The sequence below is a fragment of the Spea bombifrons genome, chromosome 10, assembly GCF_027358695.1.
Source record: "Spea bombifrons isolate aSpeBom1 chromosome 10, aSpeBom1.2.pri, whole genome shotgun sequence".
NCBI lineage: Eukaryota > Metazoa > Chordata > Amphibia > Anura > Pelobatidae > Spea > Spea bombifrons.
Window position 1 is genome coordinate 3,153,314 of NC_071096.1, and position 27,795 is coordinate 3,181,108.

At 41.9% G+C, this 27,795-nt stretch overlaps 1 protein-coding gene across 1 annotated transcript; it reads right to left on the reverse strand.

The window, feature by feature from the left end:
• Positions 1-1,257: 1,257 nt before the first annotated feature.
• Positions 1,258-27,460, reverse strand: PTPN5 (protein tyrosine phosphatase non-receptor type 5). Its single transcript, XM_053448457.1, has 13 exons — positions 27,423-27,460; positions 15,184-15,255; positions 10,935-11,124; positions 9,242-9,337; positions 8,581-8,807; positions 8,259-8,445; positions 7,517-7,601; positions 7,140-7,222; positions 6,922-7,059; positions 6,686-6,796; positions 6,326-6,483; positions 1,716-1,829; positions 1,258-1,417 (listed from the first exon to the last, which is right to left on the reverse strand). The coding sequence occupies exons 2-13, from the start codon at positions 15,186-15,188 to the stop codon at positions 1,324-1,326; spliced, it is 1,488 nt and encodes a 495-aa protein (XP_053304432.1). The 5' UTR covers positions 15,189-15,255; positions 27,423-27,460; the 3' UTR covers positions 1,258-1,323.
• Between the last annotated feature and the right edge of the window lie 335 nt (positions 27,461-27,795).

The following is a 27,795-nucleotide window of genomic DNA, read 5'->3' on the forward strand; positions in this document are numbered from 1 at the left end:
ACAGTCTATGTGAAACCCATGAATTCATCACATTACTAAACTGTGATAACAATTAGCAACTGATGGGCTCTTTAAAGATGCCGGTGGCAGGCGAGGCATCGCTCATAATACGTGTATTATTATTATTTTTATTTTTATTATTATTATTATTATTTATCCTGCTCTGGAATCACTAACGTATTTTTCTTTTAAAAATGGATTGTGAGAACACAGCCTAGAATAAGGTGTAAAGGGTTAAATCTTACAATTTCAAATGAAAAGTTCACACTGGCCTTTAAGGAAAGTAATCAGCCGTTTGTATGACTCCTGACTCCTTATCATACTGCCTGTGGGGGACAATGGAATGGCTCGGTCTTAATCACTCAACTGGACTCTCTGAATAATGAAAGTCTATGGAGGAAGGGACTTCATTAGCATTGCCATAAAGCATCAGCTCAGTGCTGTTCCGGCTGCCTTTAGGGAGGTTTGGGTGTTTTCACAACAGACCAACACTCATGGACAAGACTCCTCGTCTATCAAAAAAGACAACAAAAGCTATTAATGAATTTCTTCTATGCTGCCCATTTTTAATGGAATTTACATTTTTCATAGACTCCTTTACAGCATTATGTAGAATACGGATATTTTGGAATTATTATTATTATTATTATTATTAAAAAAGAAAAATAAATAGTTTGGCCTATAAAAAAGAGGGAACAAGGGTCATTTTAAGGGGTTAAAGATGAGACAGCCCCCCCGTCATGCTCCCACGCGTATGTTTTGCTTACAAGATGAGGTATTCAAACCGAAAGCCTTTAGCTACGTCATTCATTACAGAGCTTCGACAATAAACAACAGGACACAGTATCCGGTAATGAGAAGAAATATAAAAACCAGTCCGAAAAAGCAAAAAAAGGTACTTCCCAGCGTTAAGATCATATTATAGAATTATAGAATTCCGCAAACACAGCAATTCCAAGCAATTTATTCTCTTGCCTTTTTTTTTTGCCTCCTGAAAAATAGCAAATTTAAAAACACAAAAAAAAAAGATTATTTTTTTTAAATCATCCTATAAACCGGGCCGGCGTCGTATATACAATAGAAAGTTTGGATTTGTGAAGAATGTCCCGTAAAATAAGCAGTGTGTGGGGGGGGGGAGCGTTCCGCGAGTTCTTAGCACGTTAGGTTTTGGAACTCGGCCTTAAGAGGTCACTCGGAAAGTCTCTGCTTTCCTCCAAAGTCTCTTTAGATAACCGTTCCGCCAGAACCCAGAAGCTGGGAATGAAATCTCGCTCACGTTGAGTTGGGTCAAGTTGGCCAAAGACGCCAAAACCTTGGAAAACCTTACTCTCCGACGGGGTGAGAACGTTGCTTTACGTACAAACTCAACACGTGGTGGACAAACTGGTACTGCTCGCTCGTCTGAATCATGCCACCCCTAAAAAAAAGAGACCAAAAATAGGTTACTCTCTTGGAAAGCCCACCTTTCAGGTCCATCATGGCGGCCAATATACCTTAAAAAAAATTATTTATTTATTAATTTATTTTATATTTATTTATTTATTTTTTTATTAATTAATTTAATATTTATTTATTTATTTATTTCACCAATAATAAAAAAATCTGTTCATAAAATCCTGATTTCATTTTTATTCCAGAAAAAAAAAATTAAACCACTCAACCATTGAAAAAAATCAATTTTAGGCAAAAATAAATAAATAAATCGATTGTCCTACCTGTCCAATCTCAACTGGCAGGTTGTTCTTAGAATGTCGACGGTTCTCTCGTATTCCAACTGCTTACAAAGAATACTCATCGCGATGAAGCACCCGGTTCGCCCGATCCCTGCGCTGAAACATTAAGTAGGTATAATGCTGATTAAAAGGAGAAAAAAAACACCCAAAACGGATTGTTTAAAAACGCATCTATCTGTCTGTTATGATTTAATGATAATAGAGCGCTAAGACGTGTGTCTCATTAATATGCGGTTATTATGAAAGATTGTCATCGCTTGTATGAAGTCTATGTACTCGGGGAGAAGCGCTCTCCTATCTGGCAGCTGCAGGTAAGCAGACGCTCGACAGGCATGGGCGTAGGAACCCCTAAAAATCTGGGGGGGATAGCATTTTTACTGGTAGGGTATATTCTTGTTCAGTAAACTGGGAATTGTTCATGGCAAATTTTATATAAATGTATGTGTGGTGTGTGTACAATTTCCGCACAAAAAAAGTATCATGTTCAGTTTTCACAGACAAGCTCTTTATTAAACAAACAGGTCAAAGAAAATTAACCAAAAGTTTGGCCTATATTTCAGTTATTTCACTTAGAACAACCGGTAATAATACTTTAAGTAATGCACAATTGCCAAAATTTTAACAAAAGATCCTACAGAAATGCAATGATGCAATTAACCCTTTCCGCATTTGTGGTCTGGGAGCAGACAACACTTAAATACTCTTATAGAAATATTTTATTAACTGCAGGCAGAGTAAGACCCTACAACCAACGCACTGTAGTGGTTATGGTGCAAAGTAGCTGTTTTGCACACTGGGGCACAGTCATGATCCCCAAAACTGTTCCCACAAAGTTAGAAGCATAGTGTTGTCCAAAATGTCTTGGTTTATCGCCTTCAGCTCATAAAACGTTCTACTAGATGAATGGGAGAAAATTCCCACAGAAACAGAAAAATCTTACAACCACAGATGGACCCCGCTGGACACGGCCACAGAGACTACTATGATGTATTGAAGGAACCATCTAAGACTCCTAACACGTCATACACACAGGAACATATCCACACACTTAAACACTTGAATAACATACACACGCATGCACACACTTACGTACACACACACACAATGGGTTAAACATGTGTTACAGGGAATCATAATCTTCCCTTTAAGTACGACATGCCTGCTCATACACACACATATGCACTGCTCTTACGCATGCCTGCCCACAAAAACACACATATACGCTGCAATTGCCTGCACATACACACTTGCCAGTACTCACACTTATGCACTACCCTTATACACGCCTGCCCAAACATACATAAACTGCTCACACACACATGCCTCCCCATAAATATACACTGCCCTTGCACATACTTACACAGACATATACACTATAAGACAAATACACTCCTTATATACACACATATACACTGCCCATACAGACGTACACGTAATACAATGCCCATACACACGTACACATATACACTGCCCATACACACATACACATATACACTGCCCATACAGATACACACATATACACTGCCCATACACACATACACATATACACTGCCCATACAGACGTACACATATACACTGCCTATGCAGACATACACATATACACTGCCTATACACACGTACACATATACACTGCCCATACACATGTACACTGCCCATACACATATACACATATACACTGCCTATACACACGTACACATATACACTGCCCATACAGACGTACACATATACACTGCCTATGCAGACATACACATATACACTGCCTATACACACGTACACATATACACTGCCTATACACACGTACACATATACACTGCCCATACACACACATATACACTGCCCATACAGACATACACATTTACACTGCCTATACAGACGTACACATATACACTGCCCATACAGACGTACACATATACACTGCCCATACAGACATACACATATACACTGCCTATACAGACGTACACATATACACTGCCCATACAGACATACACATATACACTGCCTATACAGACGTACACATATACACTGCCCATACAGACATACACATATACACTGCCTATACACACGTATACATATACATATACACTGCCCATACACACACATATACACTGCCCATACAGACATACACATATACACTGCCCATACACACATACACTGTCTATACAGACATACACATATACACAGCCCATACACATATACACATATACACTGCCCATACAGACATACACATATACACTGCCCATACAGATACACACATATACACTGCCCATACAGACGTACACATATACACTGCCCATACACACGTACACATATACACTGCCTATACAGACGTACACATATACACTGCCCATACAGACATACACATATACACTGCCTATACACACGTATACATATACATATACACTGCCCATACACACACATATACACTGCCCATACAGACATACACATATACACTGCCCATACACACATACACTGTCTATACAGACATACACATATACACAGCCCATACACATATACACATATACACTGCCCATACAGACATACACATATACACTGCCCATACAGATACACACATATACACTGCCCATACAGACGTACACATATACACTGCCCATACACACACATATACACTGCCCATACAGATACACACATATACACTGCCCATACAGACGGATGCACATACACGCACATATACACAGCTGCCCTATACACATATGCCTGCCCAAGTGCCCATACACATGCCTTATCATATGTATATACACACACAAATCTACCATCAGACTCCCCCACCTTCGTTCTCCACATCAGACCCCCTCCCACCTTCATTCTCCACATCAGACCCCCCAACCCACCTTTGTTCTCCACATCAGACCCCCCCACAACCTTTGTTCTCCACATCAGACCCCCTCCCACCCACCTTCATTCTCCACATCAGACCCCCCTAACCCACCTTTGTTTTCCACATCAGACCCCCCCACAACCTTCGTTTTCTACATCAGACCCCCCCACAACCTTCGTTTTCTACATCAGACCCCCCCACAACCTTCGTTTTCTACATCAGACCCCCCCACAACCTTTGTTCTCCACATCAGACCCCCCAATAATCAACCATCCACCCACCTTGGTTCTCCACAAATCTTACCTTTTCTTCCTTCTTCCTCCTTTCTGCTTTCTCTTCCTTCTTCCTCCTTCCTGCTTCCTGCTTTCTGCTTCCTCCTTTCTGATTTCTGTTCTAACTTTTCTTCTGTTTGCCGCTCGCAGTCTGTGCAGTGCGGCTGCGCAGAGCTGTTTCTGCTGAGCGCCGGGGCTGGATATAAACGTCATATCCCGTCGCCCCGGCGCTCAGTTACAGACAGCTGGTGAGTGTGACCTTAATGCAGCTGCAGGACTGGTTGAGGAGATCACGGATTTCCTTAACCAGTCCTGCAGGCTGCAGCTGCCGATCGGGCAGCTGTGAGCACCCTCACAGCTGCACCCGAGTGCGCTCACCCTGGGGGGGATTTCTATATTATCGGTCCCCCCCGCATGATTTCCTGGGGGGGATCCGTCCCCCCCGTCCCCCCCGGTTCCTACGCCCGTGTCGACAGGTGATCCTTTTGTGTATGAAGAAGGCTCCATTTATCATAATCTCATCGAGGGAGCCGCACGTACCCCCCCAGCAGCGCCACGCGGGCTGCGGCTTTTCCTACATGTACCTGGACTTTATCCGTCGGGATAAAAGCGGACGAGTAGCTGTGGCCCCGGCCCCCTGTCTAAGACGTATTACAAAAATCGTGCAGAATTCTCCCAAGAACGTATAATTAAGTCCCGCTGGGAGCTGATGAGATTCCTCTGTTCTTTCTGTAACTTTAATTAGGTTTATGGTCCAGATCTGCCCATCTCCTGGACTTTGCTCATGCAAATGGCTGTTCTGTACATACTCTGGGAGATCTAATGCCCCTTATTGCCCCTTAGCTTTATAAGCTTTCAAATAAGATCTTGTAGTATGTTCCTCCTAAAGCCAAGGGTAACCAGGGTACAGATCTCCTTCACTTTTACTCCTTTTTTGTGTTCTCCGCTTCTTCATTCTTCATTCCTCTCCAGTGAATGGACGTGGTGCTCCCCCGAGGCTCTGTCCTGTGGCAGAAGTGCTCCAGGAGACCAAGATAATTCAGACGGAGAAAGAGAAGCGTTCCTCCGCAGTTCTCTCTGCGCTATTTTGGTCTCCTGGAGCACTTCTGCAACAGAGCATCACCCCGCAGCCCACTATAGACACAGCCCCTCTCTCTCATTCCCCCGATCGGGGAGAGGTCACCTTAGTGGTGCGAGCCGAGGCAGAAGTGCTCCAGGAGACCAGGGTTGATTTTGTGGATCACTGGGAGAAGCGGATCACCGGAGAAGAAGGAAGACACAGCGAACACGAAGAAGGAGAAGAAGAGGAACGGTGGAAAAAGAGACAGAGACGGTAGGGAGACATTGAGAGAGTGTCAGAGCTAGACAGAGAGTGACAGAGAGCGAGTGTGAAAAAATTGAACTTTCAGCTTCTTTTCCTTTTGTTTCACTTGGGGTCCCCACAAATTCGAATGTAGACGTTTAATAGGAACTATTTGGACTACCTGCAATGAACAATGATGGGGCCGCTGCTCTTGGAACGCTGCATGGTCTCGTCAACATCTTGCACTAGCTTTAGGAGCGGCGGGGCTTGATCTGGGGTCTTCTGGTCTGGCCATGAGGTGTACCAGAAATGTTTCAGGGTCCTTTCCTCTTCTCCCTTCTGTGACACCGAATGTAAATCAAATCAAACACAGGCTTCTACCACTTTCGGCAAAAATAGCTTGACTATGTCCACCGACGCTCAAGAGACGTTCCCACGGAACGTGGCCGCCACTCGTCGCGTCCTCTCCAAGACACAAAGCAAGTTTGGAAACAAAAAATGTACAACTCCACCAAATGTTACATTGTTTCAAAGACGTTACCTTCAAGCTTATCAGTCTTAAAACGTAAGCGTCCTCCTGGATGATGAGGTTTATGGTGACCTCTATTCCCTCGTAGGCAGCTTGCTTCTCCGGCCAATATTCTGTGCATTTCTATTCAAAGAAAGAGCGGAAACTGACCCAAACCAGTACACCCATTAGCTTTCTACGTATGGACGCAGGCCTTATAATAACGTGGAAGGATGGAGCGGCCAACGGGTCCCTCATTGTCTACCTACTTCATTGACTTCTTCGATGTTTGTGATCATGACGATTATCGGAGCTCTCTGCTGCCAAACCATGTTCCAGAAATCACCGACGGTGTTGACCGTGGGGCCCTGGGTCGCGATATAAACCTTTTCTTCTTCTCCATAACCCTGGAGACAAACAAAGGGTCAGCCGGAGAGAGAGAGAGAAACGCGTTGCCCACCCAGAGCTCGGCAGCGTCCCAACGTACCCGTATGTAGTTGGCATTTATGTAAGAGCTCAGCGGGTCATCCTCCTGGCCGGGCGACGTAAGGCACACTCTGCTATGGGGGTCTGAAACACACAAAATCCCTTCTTTTAAAAGAAAAAATCTTTTTCTTGAAGAATTTAGAAATTCTTAACGTTTTGGTGCTTAAGAGTATTCTCTTCCCAATAATTATAGCAACATTCCTCGGTTAACTGTAATATACAGGTGTATCTCTCTCTCTTTTTTTTTTTTTTAAATAGAGTTTTTTGGTTGCTAAGCAACAGCACAAAATCAATGGGGCAATTACCGGATAAAAAAAAGCATTTCTGTTTGTAGACATGAGTTTTTTCAGGCCTGTTTTAATCATACTTGGTACCTACTTGGTAATATTGTTTTGTATCTGTTCTTTCTTACTAATCCCAGGATTTCATATTCTTTTGGATCCACAAAATTCATCGGAATTTCCTGATAAAAAAAAATACAGGTAGAAAAAATTCCAATAAATAAGATAAAAAAAGATTCATAGCAAACAATGTGCAATCGTATGTTCAAAGATCAAGTCCACGGTTAAAAGTGGTAAAAATGCAGCAATTGCCATAGCAACTGATGCAATATTACGACCAATAGGAGCCACTTGTAGCGCTTTTATTTTGAGAACAGCGCCCCCACGCAGAAGACAGGTTGCAGCTGGAATTACAGTTTGGGAAGCTCTGGATTAAAGTCTTCTGCTCTAGATATTGGTAAAGTATGCCCAAAAAAGGAGTTGGGGCGTGGAACAAAAATATAGTGGGTGGGACTTATTTTAAACCCCTCCCACTGGCATATCACGTCGTGAAAGACGGCTAAAGACTAACTTACCTCGAACCCTAAGTATCTCAGAAAATAATTTATTTTAAATTATTCTGCCTGTAAAGGTGTAGAAAATAATTATTTGCTTAAATAGTTAAAATTTGACATGAAATGACTCAAAACTGATTTTTGTTATTTTCAATAGCTTTTTCTTGCATTATTTTTGTATTTTTTTTCCCTGCACGTCCCCCCCCCCCAGCGTTGTTCTGCGTTACTAATCACGAACAGAAAAAAAAGAGCATTTCCCCGATATATAAAAGAAAAATAACTTACAAAGAATTCTTTCTGGAGAGAAAAAGAATCCAGAGCTCGCTCGTGTAATTCCTCCTTGGTCAGGACGTTGCTCGCGGTCTCCAGGTATTCCCGAGACGACTGCTCCCGGGGGGACATGATGTGTCCGTAGGGTTCCATGGATCCCGGGGTGCACATATCCAGGGTCAATGAAACATTGGAGCCCCGCCTGTACAATGAGAACGTACACCGGTGTAAATGCACCCAAAGCAGCACAAATGCCCCGAGTGGCTCTTATCGGCCGCCATATTCTATGTTTCTACCCCAATTCGTGTTTAGCTTTGAGCCGGGACGTAGACATCACCTCTCCTGGAGTCCCACGGGTTTCACGGACAGGGTCCCGAGATCCGTGTCTCCTCTGATGTCCATCAAACAGTCAAAAACCGGAGTGTCCGGGACGGGCTCGAGGTCTAAAAACTCCTCCGTTTTGTCATCTGTCCATTCGGAGTAAGTGAAGGACGGCTGGCGGCTCACAGACTGACGGCGGTCGTCGGAGAAAACCGGCTCGCTCTGCGACCTCAGATACCAGATCTGAAAGCGGGAGGGGGGGGGGAAATAATCCAGAAGCACATTTTTGACCTTGTGTTTGCCAGACGGCGCTTGTTTGGACACCCCTAGAATAACAAGAGCTTTCGTGCACAGATGTCACACTCGGTCACATTCTAATTGTTCATCTCTGCCCAGCCTCGTACTTTCATACCGTCGATGAATACAACATTCTAGAACACAGAGGAAACATTCAATGCCGGCCTGTCCTTTTGTTCAAACCTAAGCTATTAAATAATAATAATAATAATAATAATACTAATAATAATACTAATAATAAGGGCTGCGGCATTGGACGGCGTTATATAAATGATTATTAATGATATGAATTCTAAAAGGGTTTATCTGTTCTAGGATTTCTCGCTAAGGTTCTAGAACCTGCGAGGGGTGAGGAGGACGCGCGGAACGAATGAGCTCACCGTGGTTCCCGCGAGAGCCGCCGCCAAGAACAGAATCACCAGGAAGAAGCCGGAGACTTCTATTTTCCAAAATCCACTCTGCATCGTCGTAAGGTCCTGAGGAGAAAAAAATACAAACGGCAGTTTTTTCAGGGTTTGGCATTATTTTGGTTCACTTGGGGCCCCCCCCGCACACCGCGCATCATGAAGGCTCAAGGCGCCTGGGGCAGGGTTGGGGGCTTCACCTTGTGGCTCCTGTAACATGGAAGTGATAACGCTGGATTGGCAGGTTCTGTGTTGGCTTATTTTGGGGGGGGGGTCAGCCTTGGGATCCTTCCAGCGCAGCCAATGAGAACAGAGCAAGATCCAATTTCCCATTGGCTTCATGTGATTTGTCATCATGGAGCTTCTGGACAGCATATTTCTTAACCTTTATTCACCCAAATACAACTTCAAATATTTATTCGCAACTATCTATCTATTATATCTATCTATCCATCCATCTATCTATCTATCTATCTATCTATCTATCTATCTATCTATCTATCTATCTATCTATCCATCCATCTATCTATCTATCTATCTATCTATCTATCTATCTATCTATCTATCTATCTATTATATCCATCCATCTATCATTCTATCTATATCTATCTATCTATTATCTATCTATCTATCTATCTATCTATCTATCTATCTATCTATCTATTATATCTATCTCTCTATCTATCTATCTATCTATCTATCTATCTATCTATCTATCTATCTATCTATCTATCTATCTATCTATCTCTCTATCTATCTATCTATCTATCTATCTATCTATCTATCGATCTATCTATCTATCTATCTATCTGTCTGTCTATCTATCTATCTATCTATCTATCTATCTATCTATCTATCTATCTATCTATCTATCCATCTATCTATTATTTATCTATCCATCTATCTATCTATCTATCCATCTATCTATTATTTATCTATCTATCTATCTATCTATCTATCTATCTATCTATCTATCTATTATCTATCTATCTATCTATTATCTATCTATCTATCTATCTATCTATCTATCTATCTATCTATCTATCTATCTATCTATTCTAATCTCGTGTTCGGAATCGTTTCTGATGTAATGAAATAATATGAGGAGAGTCGTGCTCAGAAAGCTTGGCCGAGGTCACAGGGTGGGCGTCCTCGTCGGGTGACATTATTCGGGGGTCCACGTGATTTTATTTCAGTCTCGGGGTCGGGTTGGAGGCTCCAGACGGTCTGAACGGAAATCTCATTTACTCTTCCATCCGGAAACTTCTAACGGCTGGTATTGGTCTTCGCTGCGGCATTGAGGACGCTCCTCCCCGTTACCCGCGATATTCTTCTCCCGCAGAAAGTGAATTATTGGGTATTAATGCTATTTGGTATTAATGAGCTTTTATTACCTTTTGCCATTTTCTGTATAAATCACTTTAATTGTCCTCATTTCCCCGAAGGTTCCAATAACTTGCATCGTCTCTATATGTAAATATTCTCGCGGGGAAAGGAAGTCGACGGAAATTAAAAAGTTTGGAAGGAAGATATTATTATCACACGGGGGGGGGGATTACCGTGACGATTCCAGGCGATTGTTACTTTATGACATCATCGCTGGTCCACAAAAGGAAAGTATTAGGTTCTACAGAGTTGGGGTTCAGGGGTTTGGGTGGAGAGGACTTACTAATATCTGGGAGAGGGCGAGGAGGCAGATGCTGCCCCCTATCGTCATGATATTCCATAACGCGGCCCAGCTGGAGCGCCGGTTCCTCTCTACGTTTGGCGAGGGATCCATCCCAACGTGCCGGTCCTGGCGCTCGTCGGTCTCATCCACGGTAGCCATGTCCTCATAAGAACTTCCGTCATCGAGGGACCTAACCCCGGGGCGGAATAAACACAGCGATCAAACGTTTGCAGCGGCCCCGCCATCATTCTAGACCTAAAGCAGACGCTCTACTTGTCTCAAGTCCCACATTTTACATTTCTATACCCAAAATAAACCCGTAGAACAGCGTTTCCAGATTAAAATCAGCGATATATATCATAAAAACCATAATACACGGGGAAAGTTTTCTTGCAGGATTCTGCAGGATTATTCCTCCCCAGTGGGTCATCTCTCGGCCATCGCCATATCGTCCCTGGTCACCGACCGCCATTTTCATTATATTAATAAATTTCAATAACTTCGGCAGATTATAATAAGAAACATATATATGTATATACGTATTAAAAAACACTTTATGCATCTGCAACGGAAGCAGCCGAACTGCATGATTATTCCTCCCCATTAGGTGATTTCGCGCTATCGCTGATTGTCGTTGGATAATAATTGATAAAATAATAAATAAAGCGGTCATTTTGATAAAATAGGCGACAGATTCCGGTTCTGCATGCCGCTCGTCTCGGGGATGACTAACCCGTGCATGCGCAGAGATGAAACGTCCCTCCCCGCGCAGCGCTGGATTTATCCCCATCTCTGCCGTGAGTCATGAGAATATATTAGAATTCCGGACATGTGCGCAGCCTGCGTGGGCTGAGAAGGAAGAGGCTTCCGAGACCTCGTTCTCTTAGTTTTTTTTTTTTTTTGTAGCAGAGAACGATCTCTCGGCTCCGGAAAGATCTTTCAGATAAAAAAAACAATAAAAAAATGACAATTTAAACACGCACATTCTAATCCACGGAGAACGTCACGTTTTGAGGACGTTTTCATCTTTTTTTTCTCCCTTTACGTAAAAAAAAAATAAAGATAAAAAAAAAAAAATCCCACGTAATAAAAAAATATACGATCGGCGTTTAACCCCCGGCTTCCCGAGCCGGACGTCACAAAAAAGATTATTTGCGTTATTTAGTTACAGTCTTTGAGGATTGAATGATATATTTAGGTGAAATAATATATTTTTGGGGATAGTTTTGCCGGATGCCTGCTGGTGATTGGACGGTGTGGTCGCTGACAATTCTCTGCGGCGCTGTTGCCATGGGAGATGCATTTCTGGAGTAGACTTTAATATATTTTAGCGGATTTATGCATTATTTTAGTTATTGGTGTGAGAAAATAAGATTTCTGTCTCCTTGAGCTCCTCCCAGGTGCCCCTGCTGAGAGCCGGAAGTGTACCTAGGTATGCTTCCTGCACATGCTCAGAACACGGGAGTTTTAGTCAGTCTGAACATGGAGCAGACACGTGATTGGCTGACACTGCTTTCATTGAAGCTCAGCTCTCGGTGGCTTCGATAGGAAGTGCTGCGGGGCACGTGCAGGAAGTGTACCTAAGTATGCTTCCTGTTTCAGTGAGACATGTTTATTAACCCCTACAACTGCAACGCGCACAGAAATGCTTACATCCATGCAAAATGGACTCCAATACGTGTTGGGAAGAAAGTATGTGCTGTTACCCCAATCTGGGGGGTAAATGGGCAGATTCTCAGGGATCACACAGTTCACAGCCGGACCCTTCACACTCAGCTCTCGTTTAATGATGTCTGAGCATCCCAGCTGGTGCTTTTCTCATTCATATGCCACAACCGAAATCCCTGCTTGAACACAGGTGACTTCATTCAAAATATCACAGTTTTCAGCAAACAGACCGCGATGCGTGAGAGAAGACAGATAGATGCTTCTGCATACAGTTCCGAATGCTTACTTTCTGTGTGAATAATAGACTTCTCTGCCTTCCCTTCAGTGCCCCTCAGACTAATGCTTCTTATTTCCTACCAATTTCTGCTGCAATCTTCTAGGTCCACCTGACCTTCTCTCGCGTGCAATTCCCACCAACGCCGCTGAAACCTTCCCGTCCCTCATTCATCCTTTATGCCTCCAACACCCAATGATAAAAGATAATCAACCCTGCTTAGCGTACGGCGCTCCTATTTTTGGATTTTTAATATTAAACGCCGTGCGATATAAGTCTTAGCTGCTACGGAGAGAGAGAAGGAATGAAAAACAGAGAAAAAGAATGAAAAACAGAGAAAAAGAATGAAAATCGCCTACTTTTTTTTTTTTTACAATGGGAAATCAGGCAAAAGCTCCATTCCAACAGCTCTATATACAACAATACAGATGACTCAAAGGTCTCTTTTTTACTGGGATCGGAGATGGTATAAACAGCTGGGGAGCTGGCAGCACCAAATCCCACGTCTGACACCAATCGTCTGATGTAAGATCCCAATGACATCACAAGGAGTAAAAGTGACATCACTGTGAACCCGGCGGTGATCAAATTTATTTTTAATAATAATAAATATATCCTCTCAAAAATATAACACAATAGAAAATGGTAATAAAAGGCAGTTCTGGGCATAATTTTAATTTACGAATGAAGCTGAAATCTTGTGGAACGCATCATCACGCAAATGGCTGAGATTCTGGCCAGAAACCCTTATTTAATCATTTTCTTGCTAGGAGTAGAGATGTAAAATTCCCAGAAATGTTTTAACCATTTATTTTTTTTGTTAAAAGGTCTAAATTAATTCAATGACACGACAGACTCTGCTAGGGGGGGGGAGGGGGATACTTTTTTTTTTTTAGAGAATTTATTTATTAATGAATATCATAAATATTTAATTGCCAGTTTTCCATGACAATAGACAAAATACTATAGAAAGAGTGTTTAACCCTTTCCTTTCCCACTGTGCAAAAGAACAAAAAAAATAATAATAAATACATTTAAAAAAAAATAAAAAGACCTAATTCTGGGGTATCCACCATCAGTTGTACCCCATTATTGGATGACGCTGTATAAATAAGGCGGGGATGCCCTTTAAAGACCCCTGACGTAACACGCTGCCCCCCACTCGTCTCTGATGCCTAATGACAGATTTACCTGCTTGATGTCTAATAAAAAAACAATTAGTCATTCGGTGTCAATGAATCACTAGATCCATACATCGCCTTCCACGGCAAGTTATTAGTGAGACCCCCTCGTAGAGCGAGTTCTTTATAGCGAGACGTCAGACGCTGCCAGGTTTAAAGGACGCTTTTCATTCTTCTCATTTTTATTTTATTTTATTACAATGAGCTGCATTGCCCCCCCCCCCTGAAAAAAGACGGAGTCATCAGCATTAAGGGTGATTTTATTATTATTATTTTTTTGGGGGGGCGAGGGCAAACATAAAAAAAAGTCATAAAAAATTATAAATAAAAATTACGGTGCCAACCTTGACTCTGATTTTAATTTTAAAACTTGGCGTCTTAATAACAGCAAAACAGTTAAAATTAGAAAGTGACAATAAATCAGGAAACAAAAAAAAATTCACGTTAATTAGTTATTTTTAGTCTGGTTTTAAGTTATTTATATGTTATATTTTTTAGCATTTTTTATGCATTTTTTTCACCATCACTACACAAATTAATGAACTTTACTTTAAATGAAGACTGGTTTAAAAATAGCAAGCCCCCCCCCCCCAGTTTAATTCAAATTTTGGGTTGATATGGAAATAATACAACGTTTAAATGCGGTTTAAATAACGTGATGCGGTTTCCTAGCGTTAGACGTAAGATCTTGGTGAATGGCTGATAATTACATTTTTATAATGTCATATTATTAAAAATACAGAAACACCTAAAATACACAATCAGTAATTCATTAATTTAGTAGAGGAACGTCTGATTTCAACGGACGACATAACTCTCCGTGATTATATAATTGTTATTATTATATAAGGATCAGAGCCGTCGATTGTGCTCGTGGCCCCTCGGGCACGGACGGGGGTCTCTCCTCTCTGGGAAAGAATGGGGTATAGGAGCCGCATGGTGGCTCAAAGGGCCCCTCACCGCGCAGCACCTGGGGCAGCTGCCCTTCTCCCCCCCCCCCCACAGAAGCTACAGCCCTGCCATGGACAGAATAGCCCAAAACTATACATTATCAGCCAGCGCGATCATAAAAATATTTAATAAACCCAGCAGAATAATTGATGCCTGAGTGTGAGAGCCCACTTACCACATTCAGCAGCCCATGTCTGTACCCCTTTAAACGTTAAATTCCTTCCTCAGCACCAAATCATCCAGGTACCTGTAACGATATGATGTGAACACGTTAGATATTGCCTCACGTCCCTCGTGTCTCTGTGTAGTCTGGACGGTCCTTTTTTGTGCCCCAAAACCCCTCCTTCCTCTGCCTATGGCCCTCTTTTCTAGGTGTTAGCATGTGTGAGTGTATGCTGTTAGAATGTGTGTGTGTTACTGTATAGTATTAGAGTGTCAGCGGGTGTGTGTGGTGTTAGCATGTGTGAGTGTATGCTGTTAGAATGTGTGTGTTACTGTATAGTATTAGAGTGTCAGCGGGTGTGTGCGGTGTTAGTGTGTGTGTGTGTGTATGCTGTTAGAATGTGTGTGTTACTGTATAGTATTAGAGTGTCAGCGGGTGTGTGCGGTGTTAGTGTGTGTGTGTGTGTATGCTGTTAGAATGTGTGTGTGTTACTGTATAGTATTAGAGTGTCAGCGGGTGTGTGTGGTGTTAGTGTGTGTGAGTGTATGCTGTTAGAATGTGTGTGTTACTGTATAGTATTAGAGTGTCAGCGGGTGTGTGGTGTTAGTATGTGTGAGTGTATGCTGTTAGAATGTGTGTGTTACTGTATAGTATTAGAGTGTCAGCGGGTATGTGTGGTGTTAGTGTGTGAGTGTATGCTGCTAGAATGTGTGTGTTACTGTATAGTAGTAGAGTGTCAGCGGGTGTGTGCGGTGTTCGTGCGTGTTTGTGAGTGTATGCTGATAGAATGTGTGTGTTACTGTATAGTAGTAGAGTGTCAGCGGGTGTGTGCGGTGTTCGTGCGTGTTTGTGAGTGTATGCTGATAGAATGTGTGTGTGTTACTGTATAGTATTAGAGTGTCAGCAGGTGTGTATGGTGTTAGTGTGTGTGAGTGTATGCTGTTAGAATGTGTGTGTGTTACTGTATAGTATTAGAGTGTCAGCGGGTGTGTGGTGTTAGTGTGTGTGAGTGTATGCTGCTAGAATGTGTGTGTTACTGTATAGTAGTAGAGTGTCAGCGGGTGTGTGTGGTGTTCGTGCGTGTTTCTGAGTGTATGCTGATAGAATGTGTGTGTGTTACTGTATAGTATTAGAGTGTCAGCAGGTGTGTGTGGTGTTAGTGTGTGAGTGTATGCTGATAGAATGTGTGTGTTACTGTATAGTATTAGAGTGTCAGTGGGTGTGCGGTGTTAGTGTGTGTGAGTGTCTGCTGTTAGAATGTGTGTGTTACTGTATAGTATTAGAGTGTCAGTGGGTGTGCGGTGTTAGTGTGTGTGAGTGTCTGCTGTTAGAATGTGTGTGTTACTGTATAGTATTAGAGTGTCAGCAGGTGTGTGTGGTGTTAGTGTGTGAGTGTATGCTGATAGAATGTGTGTGTTACTGTATAGTATTAGAGTGTCAGCGGGTGTGTGGTGTTAGTGTGTGTGAGTGTATGCTGATAGAATGTGTGTGTTACTGTATAGTATTAGAGTGTCGGCGGGTGTGTGGTGTTAGTGTGTGTGAGTGTATGCTGTTAGAATGTGTGTGTGTTACTGTATAGTATTAGAGTGTCAGTGGGTGTGCGGTGTTAGTGTGTGTGAGTGTCTGCTGTTAGAATGTGTGTGTTACTGTATAGTATTAGAGTGTCAGCGGGTGTGTGGTGTTAGTGTGTGTGAGTGTATGCTGTTAGAATGTGTGTGTGTTACTTTATAGTATTAGAGTGTCAGCGGGTGTGTGTGGTGTTAGTGTGTGTGAGTGTATGCTGTTAGAATGTGTGTGTTACTGTATAGTATTACAGTGTCAGCGGGTGTGTGGTGTTAGTGTGTGTGAGTGTATGCTGTTAGAATGTGTGTGTGTTACTGTATAGTATTAGAGTGTCAGCGGGTGTGTGTGGTGTTAGTGTGTGTGAGTGTATGCTGTTAGAATGTGTGTGTTAATGTATAGTATTAGAGTGTCAGCGGGTGTGTGCGGTGTTAGTGTGTGTGAGTGTATGCTGTTAGAATGTGTGTGTTACTGTATAGTATTAGAGTGTCAGCGGGTGTGTGTGGTGTTAGTGTGTGTGAGTGTATGCTGTTAGAATGTGTGTGTTACTGTATAGTATTAGAGTGTCAGCGGGTGTGTGTGGTGTTAGTGTGTGTGAGTGTATGCTGTTAGAATGTGTGTGTTACTGTATATTATTAGAGTGTCAGCGGGTGTGTGGTGTTAGTGTGTGTGAGTGTATGCTGATAGAATGTGTGTGTTACTGTATAGTATTAGAGTGTCAGCGGGTGTGTGGTGTTAGTGCGTGTGTGTGAGTGTATGCTGTTAGAATGCGTGTGTTACTGTATAGTATTAGAGTGTCAGCGGGTGTGTGGTGTTAGTGTGTGTGAGTGTATGCTGTTAGAATGTGTGTGTTACTGTATAGTATTAGAGTGTCAGCGGGTGTGTGGTGTTAGTGTGTGTGAGTGTATGCTGTTAGAATGCGTGTGTTACTGTATAGTATTAGAGTGTCAGCGGGTGTGTGGTGTTAGTGTGTGTGAGTGTATGCTGTTAGAATGTGTGTGTTACTGTATAGTATTAGAGTGTCAGCGGGTGTGTGGTGTTAGTGTGTGAGTGTATGCTGTTAGAATGCGTGTGTTACTGTAGAGTATTATGCTGCTAGAACAAATAAATGCCAGGAATCCCATTTTACTTGGTAACAAAGCCTGCTTTAAAACACTTTTTGTATCAAAGAACGAATGTATTTATTTCTCTTGTTTTATTTGTTTATTGGGTTGTTTTTGGAAACTGCGAGAAAGAAACATTAATAACAGAAAAGAAACCGATCCCAATCACAGCATAAAAGGAAATACCGAGTATCCGACAGCCTTAGGAGATGTCTGAATCCTCGGTTATTGCATCCTTCACGCTGAATAAATAACCTTTAGAAGAAGAATAATGGGGTTTATTTACCCCGTTTCATTTATAAAGCCAATTCCTGCTGTTTCTATACACATTATCGGGGCTTTTAGGGCTGTAGAACCCTGCGATCCCCTCATACCCAGCAAACATTCTGACCTCCTAGAAAAGAGGGGCATCAGGGGAGGAAAGAGGGGCATCAGGGGAGGAGAGAGGGGCATCAGGAGCAGGAGAGAGGGGCATCAGGAAAGGAAAGAGGAGGACAGATGACAGATGAGGAGAGAGGGGCATCAGGATGTAGGGACCAAAGAGGGACTGGTCAAACTGAACAGGGACACTTAAGCTTTGTGCTCTTTTCTCCCACTGATTATGTGGGCGTGGCCCGCACTTTCTCGCACATTAAGGCCCTTTATCCGTGGAATACGATGATTCATTTCAAAGAGAATTCTGTCATCAAACATTCGTTAAGTCAGAGAGCGTTTCATTTATTCTGTGGGTAGTTCCAAGTATTATCCCCCCGCCGGCAATCTGCTCTCGTTATAGAGTTACTCTGCATCATCTCACATACAAACCCAGAACCTGCCCGCAGATCGGCCTCATTCGGCCCCCGTCTAGTCTGTCCGTTTCTCCTGCTGTAACGACTCAAACCTTAATCAGCCGTTGGTCTCGTCTCAGATTCAAGAGCCGTATGTCTATCCCATGCATGTTTAAATACCTTTTACCACTTCTGCCGGGAGGCTGTTCCACTTATCTACCAGCTTCTCAGTAACACAATTTCCATACATTCCATCTCAGCCTCTTGACATGGTCCCGGTCTCTGCCCCCCCCCTCCCCGACCGGGCTCGCAGTCTGCCGCATGACGCAACGCTGTATTTTTAACCGCAAAGCGGTAAATAAAAGATGTTGTGTGTTCGGAGCACATGCAGCGCATATTCGCTGCCTACACGTCATGTGTGGGTGCGCGGTTAGTCATCTAATGGGCATGTGTGATTGACAGAGCGCATTTCGTGTTTCATGTCAGGATGGAAGACAGTCACCAATTTAGTTTTAAATACCCGGCGTGTAATCGGCTGCCAGCGCTCCTTGGATCCCTCGCTCCTCGCTGTCTTTTGCAGCCTTCTGTCAGAAGGATTCTGCTGGCAACGCTTCGCACCCTCTTGGCTAAGAAATAAATTAAGGCTCAAAAACCCACTTTCTGCATGACCTTCAAGAACTAATTGTTTCTGAGTCACCCGGCCGGCTTCTGCAATCCTCAAAGAAACGCTCAACAATTTTATTAATTTTTAATTATTTTACTTTTTTCTTTAGGTTTTTGAATCTTGGGGCCGGGTTCTAACATGGAATCTTTAAAGAAACGCTCAACACAAGAATTTTTATTAATTTTCAATTGTTATAAAATTTGTGTGATGTAATGTAATGTTTTTTTAATGTAAAAACTAAAAATATAAAATGTTCTAAATAATAATAATAATAAAAAAATATATATAAAGGCCATAATAGCCATTCAAATAACTGTGTTGGCAGGTGCAAAGTTTGATAAATTACCATAGCAACCACTGACTTTGTCCAATCAAAACTTTTTGTTAGAAAAAGTAATTCAGGTGTAAAGTTTGATAAATTACCATAGCAACCAGTGACTTTGTCCAATCAAAACTTTTTGTTAGAAAAAGTATTTCAGGTGTAAAGTTTGATAAATTACCATAGCAACCAGTGACATTGCCCAATCAGCAGGAATATTTCCAGGGTTGCTATGGTGATAAGAGCATTTTAAGACCAGAATCACTTTTGACATATGTTTTTTAAGTTGCATTTTTGATCTATGTTATAGAGTTTTTTATTTTTTATTGGATTTCCTTACGTTTATCTTTTCCAAGGAAACGAGGATTTATGGAATAACTTCTCCGACGCTATTTTTTGGAAAATACATTAGTTATGGTTATTTTTTTTTTTTTGTTTGATTTCTTTAAGCAAATATAAAAATATAATTGGCACGGGAAGCATTGGATAAGTAAGAAGCCATCATATGAGAAGTAAAACAGGTTTTTTTAAAGCACGGCCACGTTCGGCAGATTGGAATGAATGCAAAATTAAAATGTAAAAATAAAGTCATTTTTGGCAACGCTCAACGCAATATGCCCCGAAAAAACCCTCCATGAAAGTGATTTTCCTCCTTGGTTCTTTAAGGGTGGCTTCTGTAGGTCATATACATACCTGGGAACTTCTGGACTCCCCGGAGCCCACCCTTATGGGACGCGGCCAGGCCTGACCACTGACGTTGGAGGCGTTCCCGTTCATGTAGAGGGCGTTCCCGCTGGCGTCAGGGGCGTTCCTACTGATATCGTGGGAAACACCCCATTTAAAGAGGAAATGGGTGAGGAGTGGGGACTGTCAAGACCCGGCTCCCGCGACCTGGAGGATTCGGGTGTTGACCTGGAGAACCTAGAGAAGCGGTTCTTCCCTTGGGGTTTGACCCGGAAAGTTCCCAGGTATGGAAAGAGGGCCACAGGGGAGAAAATAGGGGAATCATGGGAAAAAAGGCGGGCACAGGGGAAGAAGGAGGGGCATCAGGGGAGGAAAGGGGGGATCATCCTATAGCACCCTCACTGAGAAGGAGTTGAGTTATCTGACTGTATTCACTGAAATAACATATCAGTGGACAAGCAATTTACAGGCCCATGTAAAAAAATAATTGGCCTACCAAGAAACCAATCAGAAGACAGCTAGAGCACCAATCACGTTCACTGATATGAAATTGTGAACGCAAAAAAAAAAAAATAATAATAATGCCGACGTCTGTCACAGAATTTAAACATCCAAGTAAAAATAAGCAAAATTATGGAAACGCCTCAAAATATAATATTTTATGTCAACTGAACAATAATTTAACCCCTTCCGTACCGGCGTTCTCGGACTGTGTCTTCCCTTGAAGACCGCAGTTTTATTTAAATATTTTAATTCCGTGCTCGTGATTCGCTTCCATAGCGACGCTGGATCGCGCATCATCGATGACGTACCTGGTACGTCCCGGTCTGTGGGTGACACCCAACCAGGAAGTACCAGGTATGTCATCGGTACGGAAGGGGTTAAGAAATGTATTCTAATGTTTGTTTTATCGTAAAATGATATGTCGGTGTCGCCATTTATATGAACAGAACCAGCTCGCTTTTCTAGTGAACAGCAACCGTTGAATTTTAAAAAAGCCAAAAACTAAAGAAAATATTTTAGACATAGAGAAAAAAATTCTCAGAAAATCATTTTTTGCAGGTGGGAATTTTTTTCTCTTTTATGTAACAATTAAACTATTAACAATGTAACAATTTGTGACTTATGAATCATTTTCATATATCGGAAATAGGATTTTACTTATTTCTGGGTTTATTGTTGGTTTTGCTCCGCCGGATACAGGAAAGAAATAATATTTTTAACCTCTCTTGTTTTTTAAAGTAATCATACAAATGTGTGAAGGCTATTTATGTCACGGCAAAATACCCAAAGGAGTGTGACTCAGCCCAGAAACGGGGGCCCATTAAAGTCATGAGTCAACGGTGTGAATTTAAAGCGCGCCCCACGGAGAGGAGAACCGGCGCTCTATAAATTAGATTTCTGCGTCACCTCGACTACCGCCTGACGTTTTATTTCTGCGATTTCCAAACCCGTGTAGGATGTCGTTTTTCATTAAGATTAAGTTCAAAGCCGGACATTTCATACTCTGATAAAACAATGGACTTCAGAATGAATATAAACGTAGATATTATCTATTGATACATCTTATGCTAACACACATTCTAACACCATAGACTGACACTCAAACAATAACACTAACACACACACACACTCTAACACTGTACATAGACACTCCATCCAGTCTCACACTGTAGACTGACACCCCACACACATTCACTCTAACGCCGTACACTACCACCCAACACAGTCTAAAACGACACATTGACACCCCCATACACAATCACACTAAGACCACACACTGACATCCCACACTGCACACTAACACACACTCGGTCTAACACTGTACACTAATACACCACACACACTCACTCTAACACCATACACTAACATCCAACACAGTCTAACACTGTGACACATTGACACCCCCACAGCACAAACACTCAAACACTGTACACTGACACCCCACACTGCACACTAACACACACTCGGTCTAACACTGTACACTAATACCCCACACACTCCCTCTAACACCATACACTAACACCCAACACAGTCTAAAACTATACATTGACACCCCCATACACAATCACTCTAAGGCCATACACTGACACCGCACACTGCACACTAACACACACTCACTCTAACACCATACACTAACACCCAACACAGTCTAACACTGAACGTTGACACCCCCACAGCACGCTGTACACGGACACGCACACACACATTAAATTATTTAATAATGCAAATAAACGACCTGCTCCAGAAAAATTTGTCCTTTTGAATCAAAACGAATGATTTCATGTATGTGTGTGGGGTTTGTCCTCTTTGGAGCGGTAATGTTATGAATTTACTTACGTGCCGTTTACTAATGATAATAATAAAAAAGAACTACTAGGTACCAATGTGAGATTTTTGGATTTTTTGTCCCCTTTGTGCAAGTGTTGGGTAATACATGACATCATAACACAATATATATTTATATATATAAAAAAGAAAATAATGATAAATATATATATATTTATATTATATATTTATATAAAATATATAAAATGTTCTAAATCATATATATATATATATATATATATATATATAAATATATATATATATATATTAACCCCTTAAGGCATGATCCTTTGGGCATCTAGGTCTGCGTCAGGTGGCTGCGTTTGCAAAGATTTACTGAATAAGAGGGTCCCATTGGTCAAACTACCGTTTATAGTATTTCAGACGCGAAACACCACAAATCAAATTATTTTTACAGGGTCAACTACAAAAAAGTTACAAAGGACAGTAACTTTATAAATTATATTTCTTGAAATTATCTCTTCAAACAAAACAGCCCCCCCCCAACCACTTTGAGCCCCGACAGGCATGTAAACAAATCTCAATGGAGAATAACACATCATCACCAGGTAGATAGAAAAAACAGTACATACAGAATATGAGAATAAATCTACAAATTTCCAGCTCGGTGGTAGTCATGGATACGGCAAAATCCACAGAATGTCGAAACAACAAGCCGACGACACATAGGGCCATGTTTATCGCGCCCCAACTCAAGGCCATGTTGGAGCAAAAGAGGCAAATTTGTAACATGAATGCTGATTGGTGGAAATGCAGCTCTCTGATCCAGAATCAGTGTCTTATGATAGAGAGAAAGGAATTTGTGGCGGCTCTGAGGGTTTGTCGTCTTTCGAGTGGATCCATCGCGTGGAGCAGGAAATATTTATGATTTAATATCAAATAAACTGGGAATGTGGAGGATTCTGAAGGAATGTGGAGGATTTACACAATAAAGTCCAGAAGGGGAGATAGTGTTGGGGAGAAGGAGAAGAATGGATTGGAGGAAAGGACACAGAGAGAGAGATAGAAGGTTAGGGTGGGAGAAGAGAATGAATGGAAGAAAAGTTCAGAGAGAGGCAGCAAAGTGAAATACAGAGACGCCTATTATCCATTATCCATTATCCAGGGCTCCCAATGGGCAATCATTGTATACTTTAAACGCAACTACTATCAGTAATTAAAATCAATATGTACACTATTCTAACAATCGCGTCTCTCCGAGTCTCATTTTCCCTTAAATAGGTATCGAGTCACCTTTCTTTTTGATGTTCTAACACCTGAAGCATTCTGGGAATCTCAGGCTGGGTACAGGAGAGACACTGATGTCCTTTAACTGCGACCCCTGCCAGCAGGCGCCGTGGGTGCTGAGGGGGCATGGGGGCAGATCGCATGGAGAATGCAAGATACAGGGCTCTGCATGCTGCGATAAGAGAGGGACAGAGAGTGTGTGTTAGTGTTCATGTGTGTGTATGTTAGTGTATGGTGTTAGAGTGTGTGTGTTTACCATATGGCGTTAGAGTGTGTGTTTGTGCACATTAGTGAATGGTATTAGCATGAATGTGTGTGTTAGTAATTGTCAGCATATATATAACCCCAAGTGACACTTAAGCTGGGATGTCTCCAATTACCTCTCTATCTATCCGGAATTTAAAGAATATGGAAAAACCACTAAATGAAGATCAGATCTTCAAAGATCAGAACATATGCCAAAACAACGCCCTTACTGTGATAGAAACCTGTTAAACATGATACGTGCCATATCCAACCCTCCGAAAAATGACATGAGGTTCCGTGACCTCACACGAGCCAAATTATATCCAGTCCAAGGACCTTCGAATGTCCAGGGATCATCTGCGAAACTAAAATTGCGATGGGTTGGATGTAAAACTGAAAGGTACGTAGAAATCCCATCTCCATCGATGATCAGAGAAAGTTCTATTTTTCCGTGAAATGCAGACGTCCGCTAATGTAGCGTGAATGAGATAAAGTGCTATTATCATTGATAAAAAAAACAAAAAACACTTACTAGCATCACGGCTGTTAATATTTAAAAAGATGCTTCCTCTCCTCTTTGAGAGAACAATCATTTGACCCCCCCTCTCCTCTCCTCCCCCCCTCTCCTCTCCTCTCCCCCCCTCTCCTCTCCTCTCCTCTCCCCTCCTCTCCTCCACATCTGCCGAGTGTCGGCAAAACAGCAGGGTTACAAGCAGATGCCATCTCAGAGCAAACCGAGAAGGAGAGAGGTGAATAAGACGTTCTAAAACAATAAAAAAAACATACAGATTTTAATAAAAAAGAAAAAAAAACTATAAAATTTTGCTAAAAATTGACAACCTCCCCGTTTTTTTAAGGAAATGTGATGTCCGTAAAGGGTACCCCTGATTTGTGACATCACCGCCCCTAGAATAGTTTTGATATTTGTAATACATTTTCATGTTTCAACTAATGCCAGCGTTATTATGTTTATTTAGAATTCATTACCAAGAAATGATCAAATTTGTCTTTTATTAAATTTTAGTTTTTTAGTTAATCAGAGCCAAAAGTAGCCTGCAAGCGCCAGGGATACTTTATTTTTGTTCACGCTGGGAGAGCACAACAGTTTCTAGAAGAACATTTTACCAGATTGTCACTTTTTTTTGCCCCATTATGTCTAAGGCCTTCTATTATTATTATTATTATTATTATTATTATTATTATTATTATTATTATTATCATTATTTTAGCACAATTATCTTACTCTTGAAGTTTATTGGGGACAAAATTCTTTATACATTTCCTTAAATCTCCCTGATTGAAAGGGTCAAGACGTGCCATACCTGAAATAACCTGAAGTAATGTTTTATTGATTAGGTAAGAAGGTGGCTTTAAGTATTTTAGATTTGTGAATCTGGATACATTTACAGAATGGGTAAAAAAAAAGGCATAAAATAAAAATAAATATAACTCTTAGACCTGGCTATTGGAAGCCAGACGTGACGAATGTCCCCTTGGCACGTGTCTACAATGCTAATAGCAACAAATCCATCCCAGACCCACTCATCGGGGTCGGTTGTGTTGGTTTAGGGCACACAATGACATTGTTGGTCCTTTCAAAAAAAAAAGAACAACTTCAAATAGTTGAGTATTTGTGGAAACCGCAGGATACGGAGAGACAATATGTGCTCATAATATACAATTACCCAACTGGCCGAGAGGATCAGATGGAAATGAATAATCACAGCTTAGTATTTGGTAAGTTTGGGCTAAACCCCCCCCGAAGAAGCTCTAGCCATGGGGATCTACAGTGGGATGACCCCCATTCGTCCTAAGAGCTCCAGAAAGGGTCAACGAGACTCGACTTCCAAATAATCGAGAGGGTTCTACTGAATGAGAAGATTCCACTCTACTCCAGAACGTGGCGTCTCTTCTCTCCCATAACGATGAGATACAAAATAGTTGAATAAAAATGGTAACAGTGTTACAGTGTCGCGGTTCTTGGATGTAGACGATGGAGCCGCGTTCCTTCTACCTTGGCCCTGGTGCATCGGCCGAGAAGGTCGGTGGCCACCAAGCTGTTGTCCTCCTTACAGCTCGACCAACACAATTACTGTTGATCCAACACAACGGGTGTCTTAAAAGGACAAACGCCCTTATGTAAGCTCATAATTAAGTCAGCGCTTAACCCTTTGATTGCCGGTATGCCCTCCGACGCCCCAAAAAACGTCGTTTCCAGAGCTTGCGCTTTTATCATTTTGCCAAATGACTCAACAAATGCTCATCTCTTCCACGGGCACCGCTGCGCAGACAAAATAGATTTGGACTTTTTTTTTGGTCATCGTGGGGTTTTTTTTTTTTGTTTTTTTTTTTGCACGGACGCGGGATTTTAATTAAAGGGATTTGCGTATCACGCGACGTTGGTGCCCGAGAGTGAAGCTATTTAAGCTGCCGTTGGAAGCTACTGAGATACAGAAAACACAATAATGCGTCAGGACGAAGCCTCGAGAGGAGATATGGGAACAGCGTGAGCGGTGGGGGTAATTAAGCCTGTAGGTAACACGGACTTTCCCGCTTGCGTGTCGTATGTGGGCTTGTACTGCGGTACAAAGCGGCGCTGGAACATGTTTCGTGGATACATGGAGTTGTTGCTTGTTTCTTATTGAGTAAGACCTTCAGCTTAGCCCATTCACTAACCGTTCCCCCCATAACACCTCTGCCTATTCTTTATTAGCCAGACCCTCGGATCGCCAGCGACTTCTCTGTATCCAGAACACTCGTTAAGACACATAAACAGTCGCTAATCAGCCAGCCCCTCGCGCGGCTTCCACGCCAGACCCCTTCCCCACGCTACAGACGTGCTGAGAAGATGAAATGCTATCGATTACCCCAACAATACAATTATTATTCCTTTCATGTGCTGATGTACACAAAACAAAAAAACGACACCAAAATCACGCAGCCCCGAAAACGGAAGGCATTAACCCTCCGAGCCCCGGCAAGCTGAACGCCCAGCTGGGATTTAAATGGTTAACCCAGGTAGCTTCTTTACAACGTATGAATGAGACGGTCTTGTTTTTCTATCTGCATTGAATCTTTGCCATATTGTAAAAACGCAGAGTCCCTCAAACTAGAAGGGGGGGAAAAAATATATATATATAAAAATACAATCATCCTATATATATTAAAAAAATCTATTCTGTACACAGAGAATTTCTGCTCTAAATGGAATTTATGGAATATTGATAGAATTCTAACATTGCCAAAAACCTTCTCATTGTTATCATGTTGCAAAACCGCAAACTGCATGTAAAAAAAAACAAACAAAAAAAAAAAACAAAAGGAGTTTTTACCTTAATAAATGGGAAGTTTGGGTTTTCGGGCTTTTTTTCCTCTTTGCATCAATTTAGAAATTTCTTTTTTTTTTTTTCCTCCCCTTTTTCAGCGGTGTTTTGATTTTCCAGATTCCGAGAGAGCCTGGGGGGGGGGGACGCGTTTATGAAGCAGGACTGCGGTCTCTGGAAGCACTTGGAACGGATGCTCTTTTACGTTGCACCCTTTTGAGCATCTATTGCCTCTCCTCCCTTGCAAGCATCGTCACCCCCTGCATCCCACCTCTCTTCTCTCCTCTTCCTCTCTTTCTTCCCTTATATTTTTTTTTCCCCTCCTCGCTCCTTCTCAGATCGGTGACTTGATTGATCGAGAGAGCCCACCCACACGCGTGGG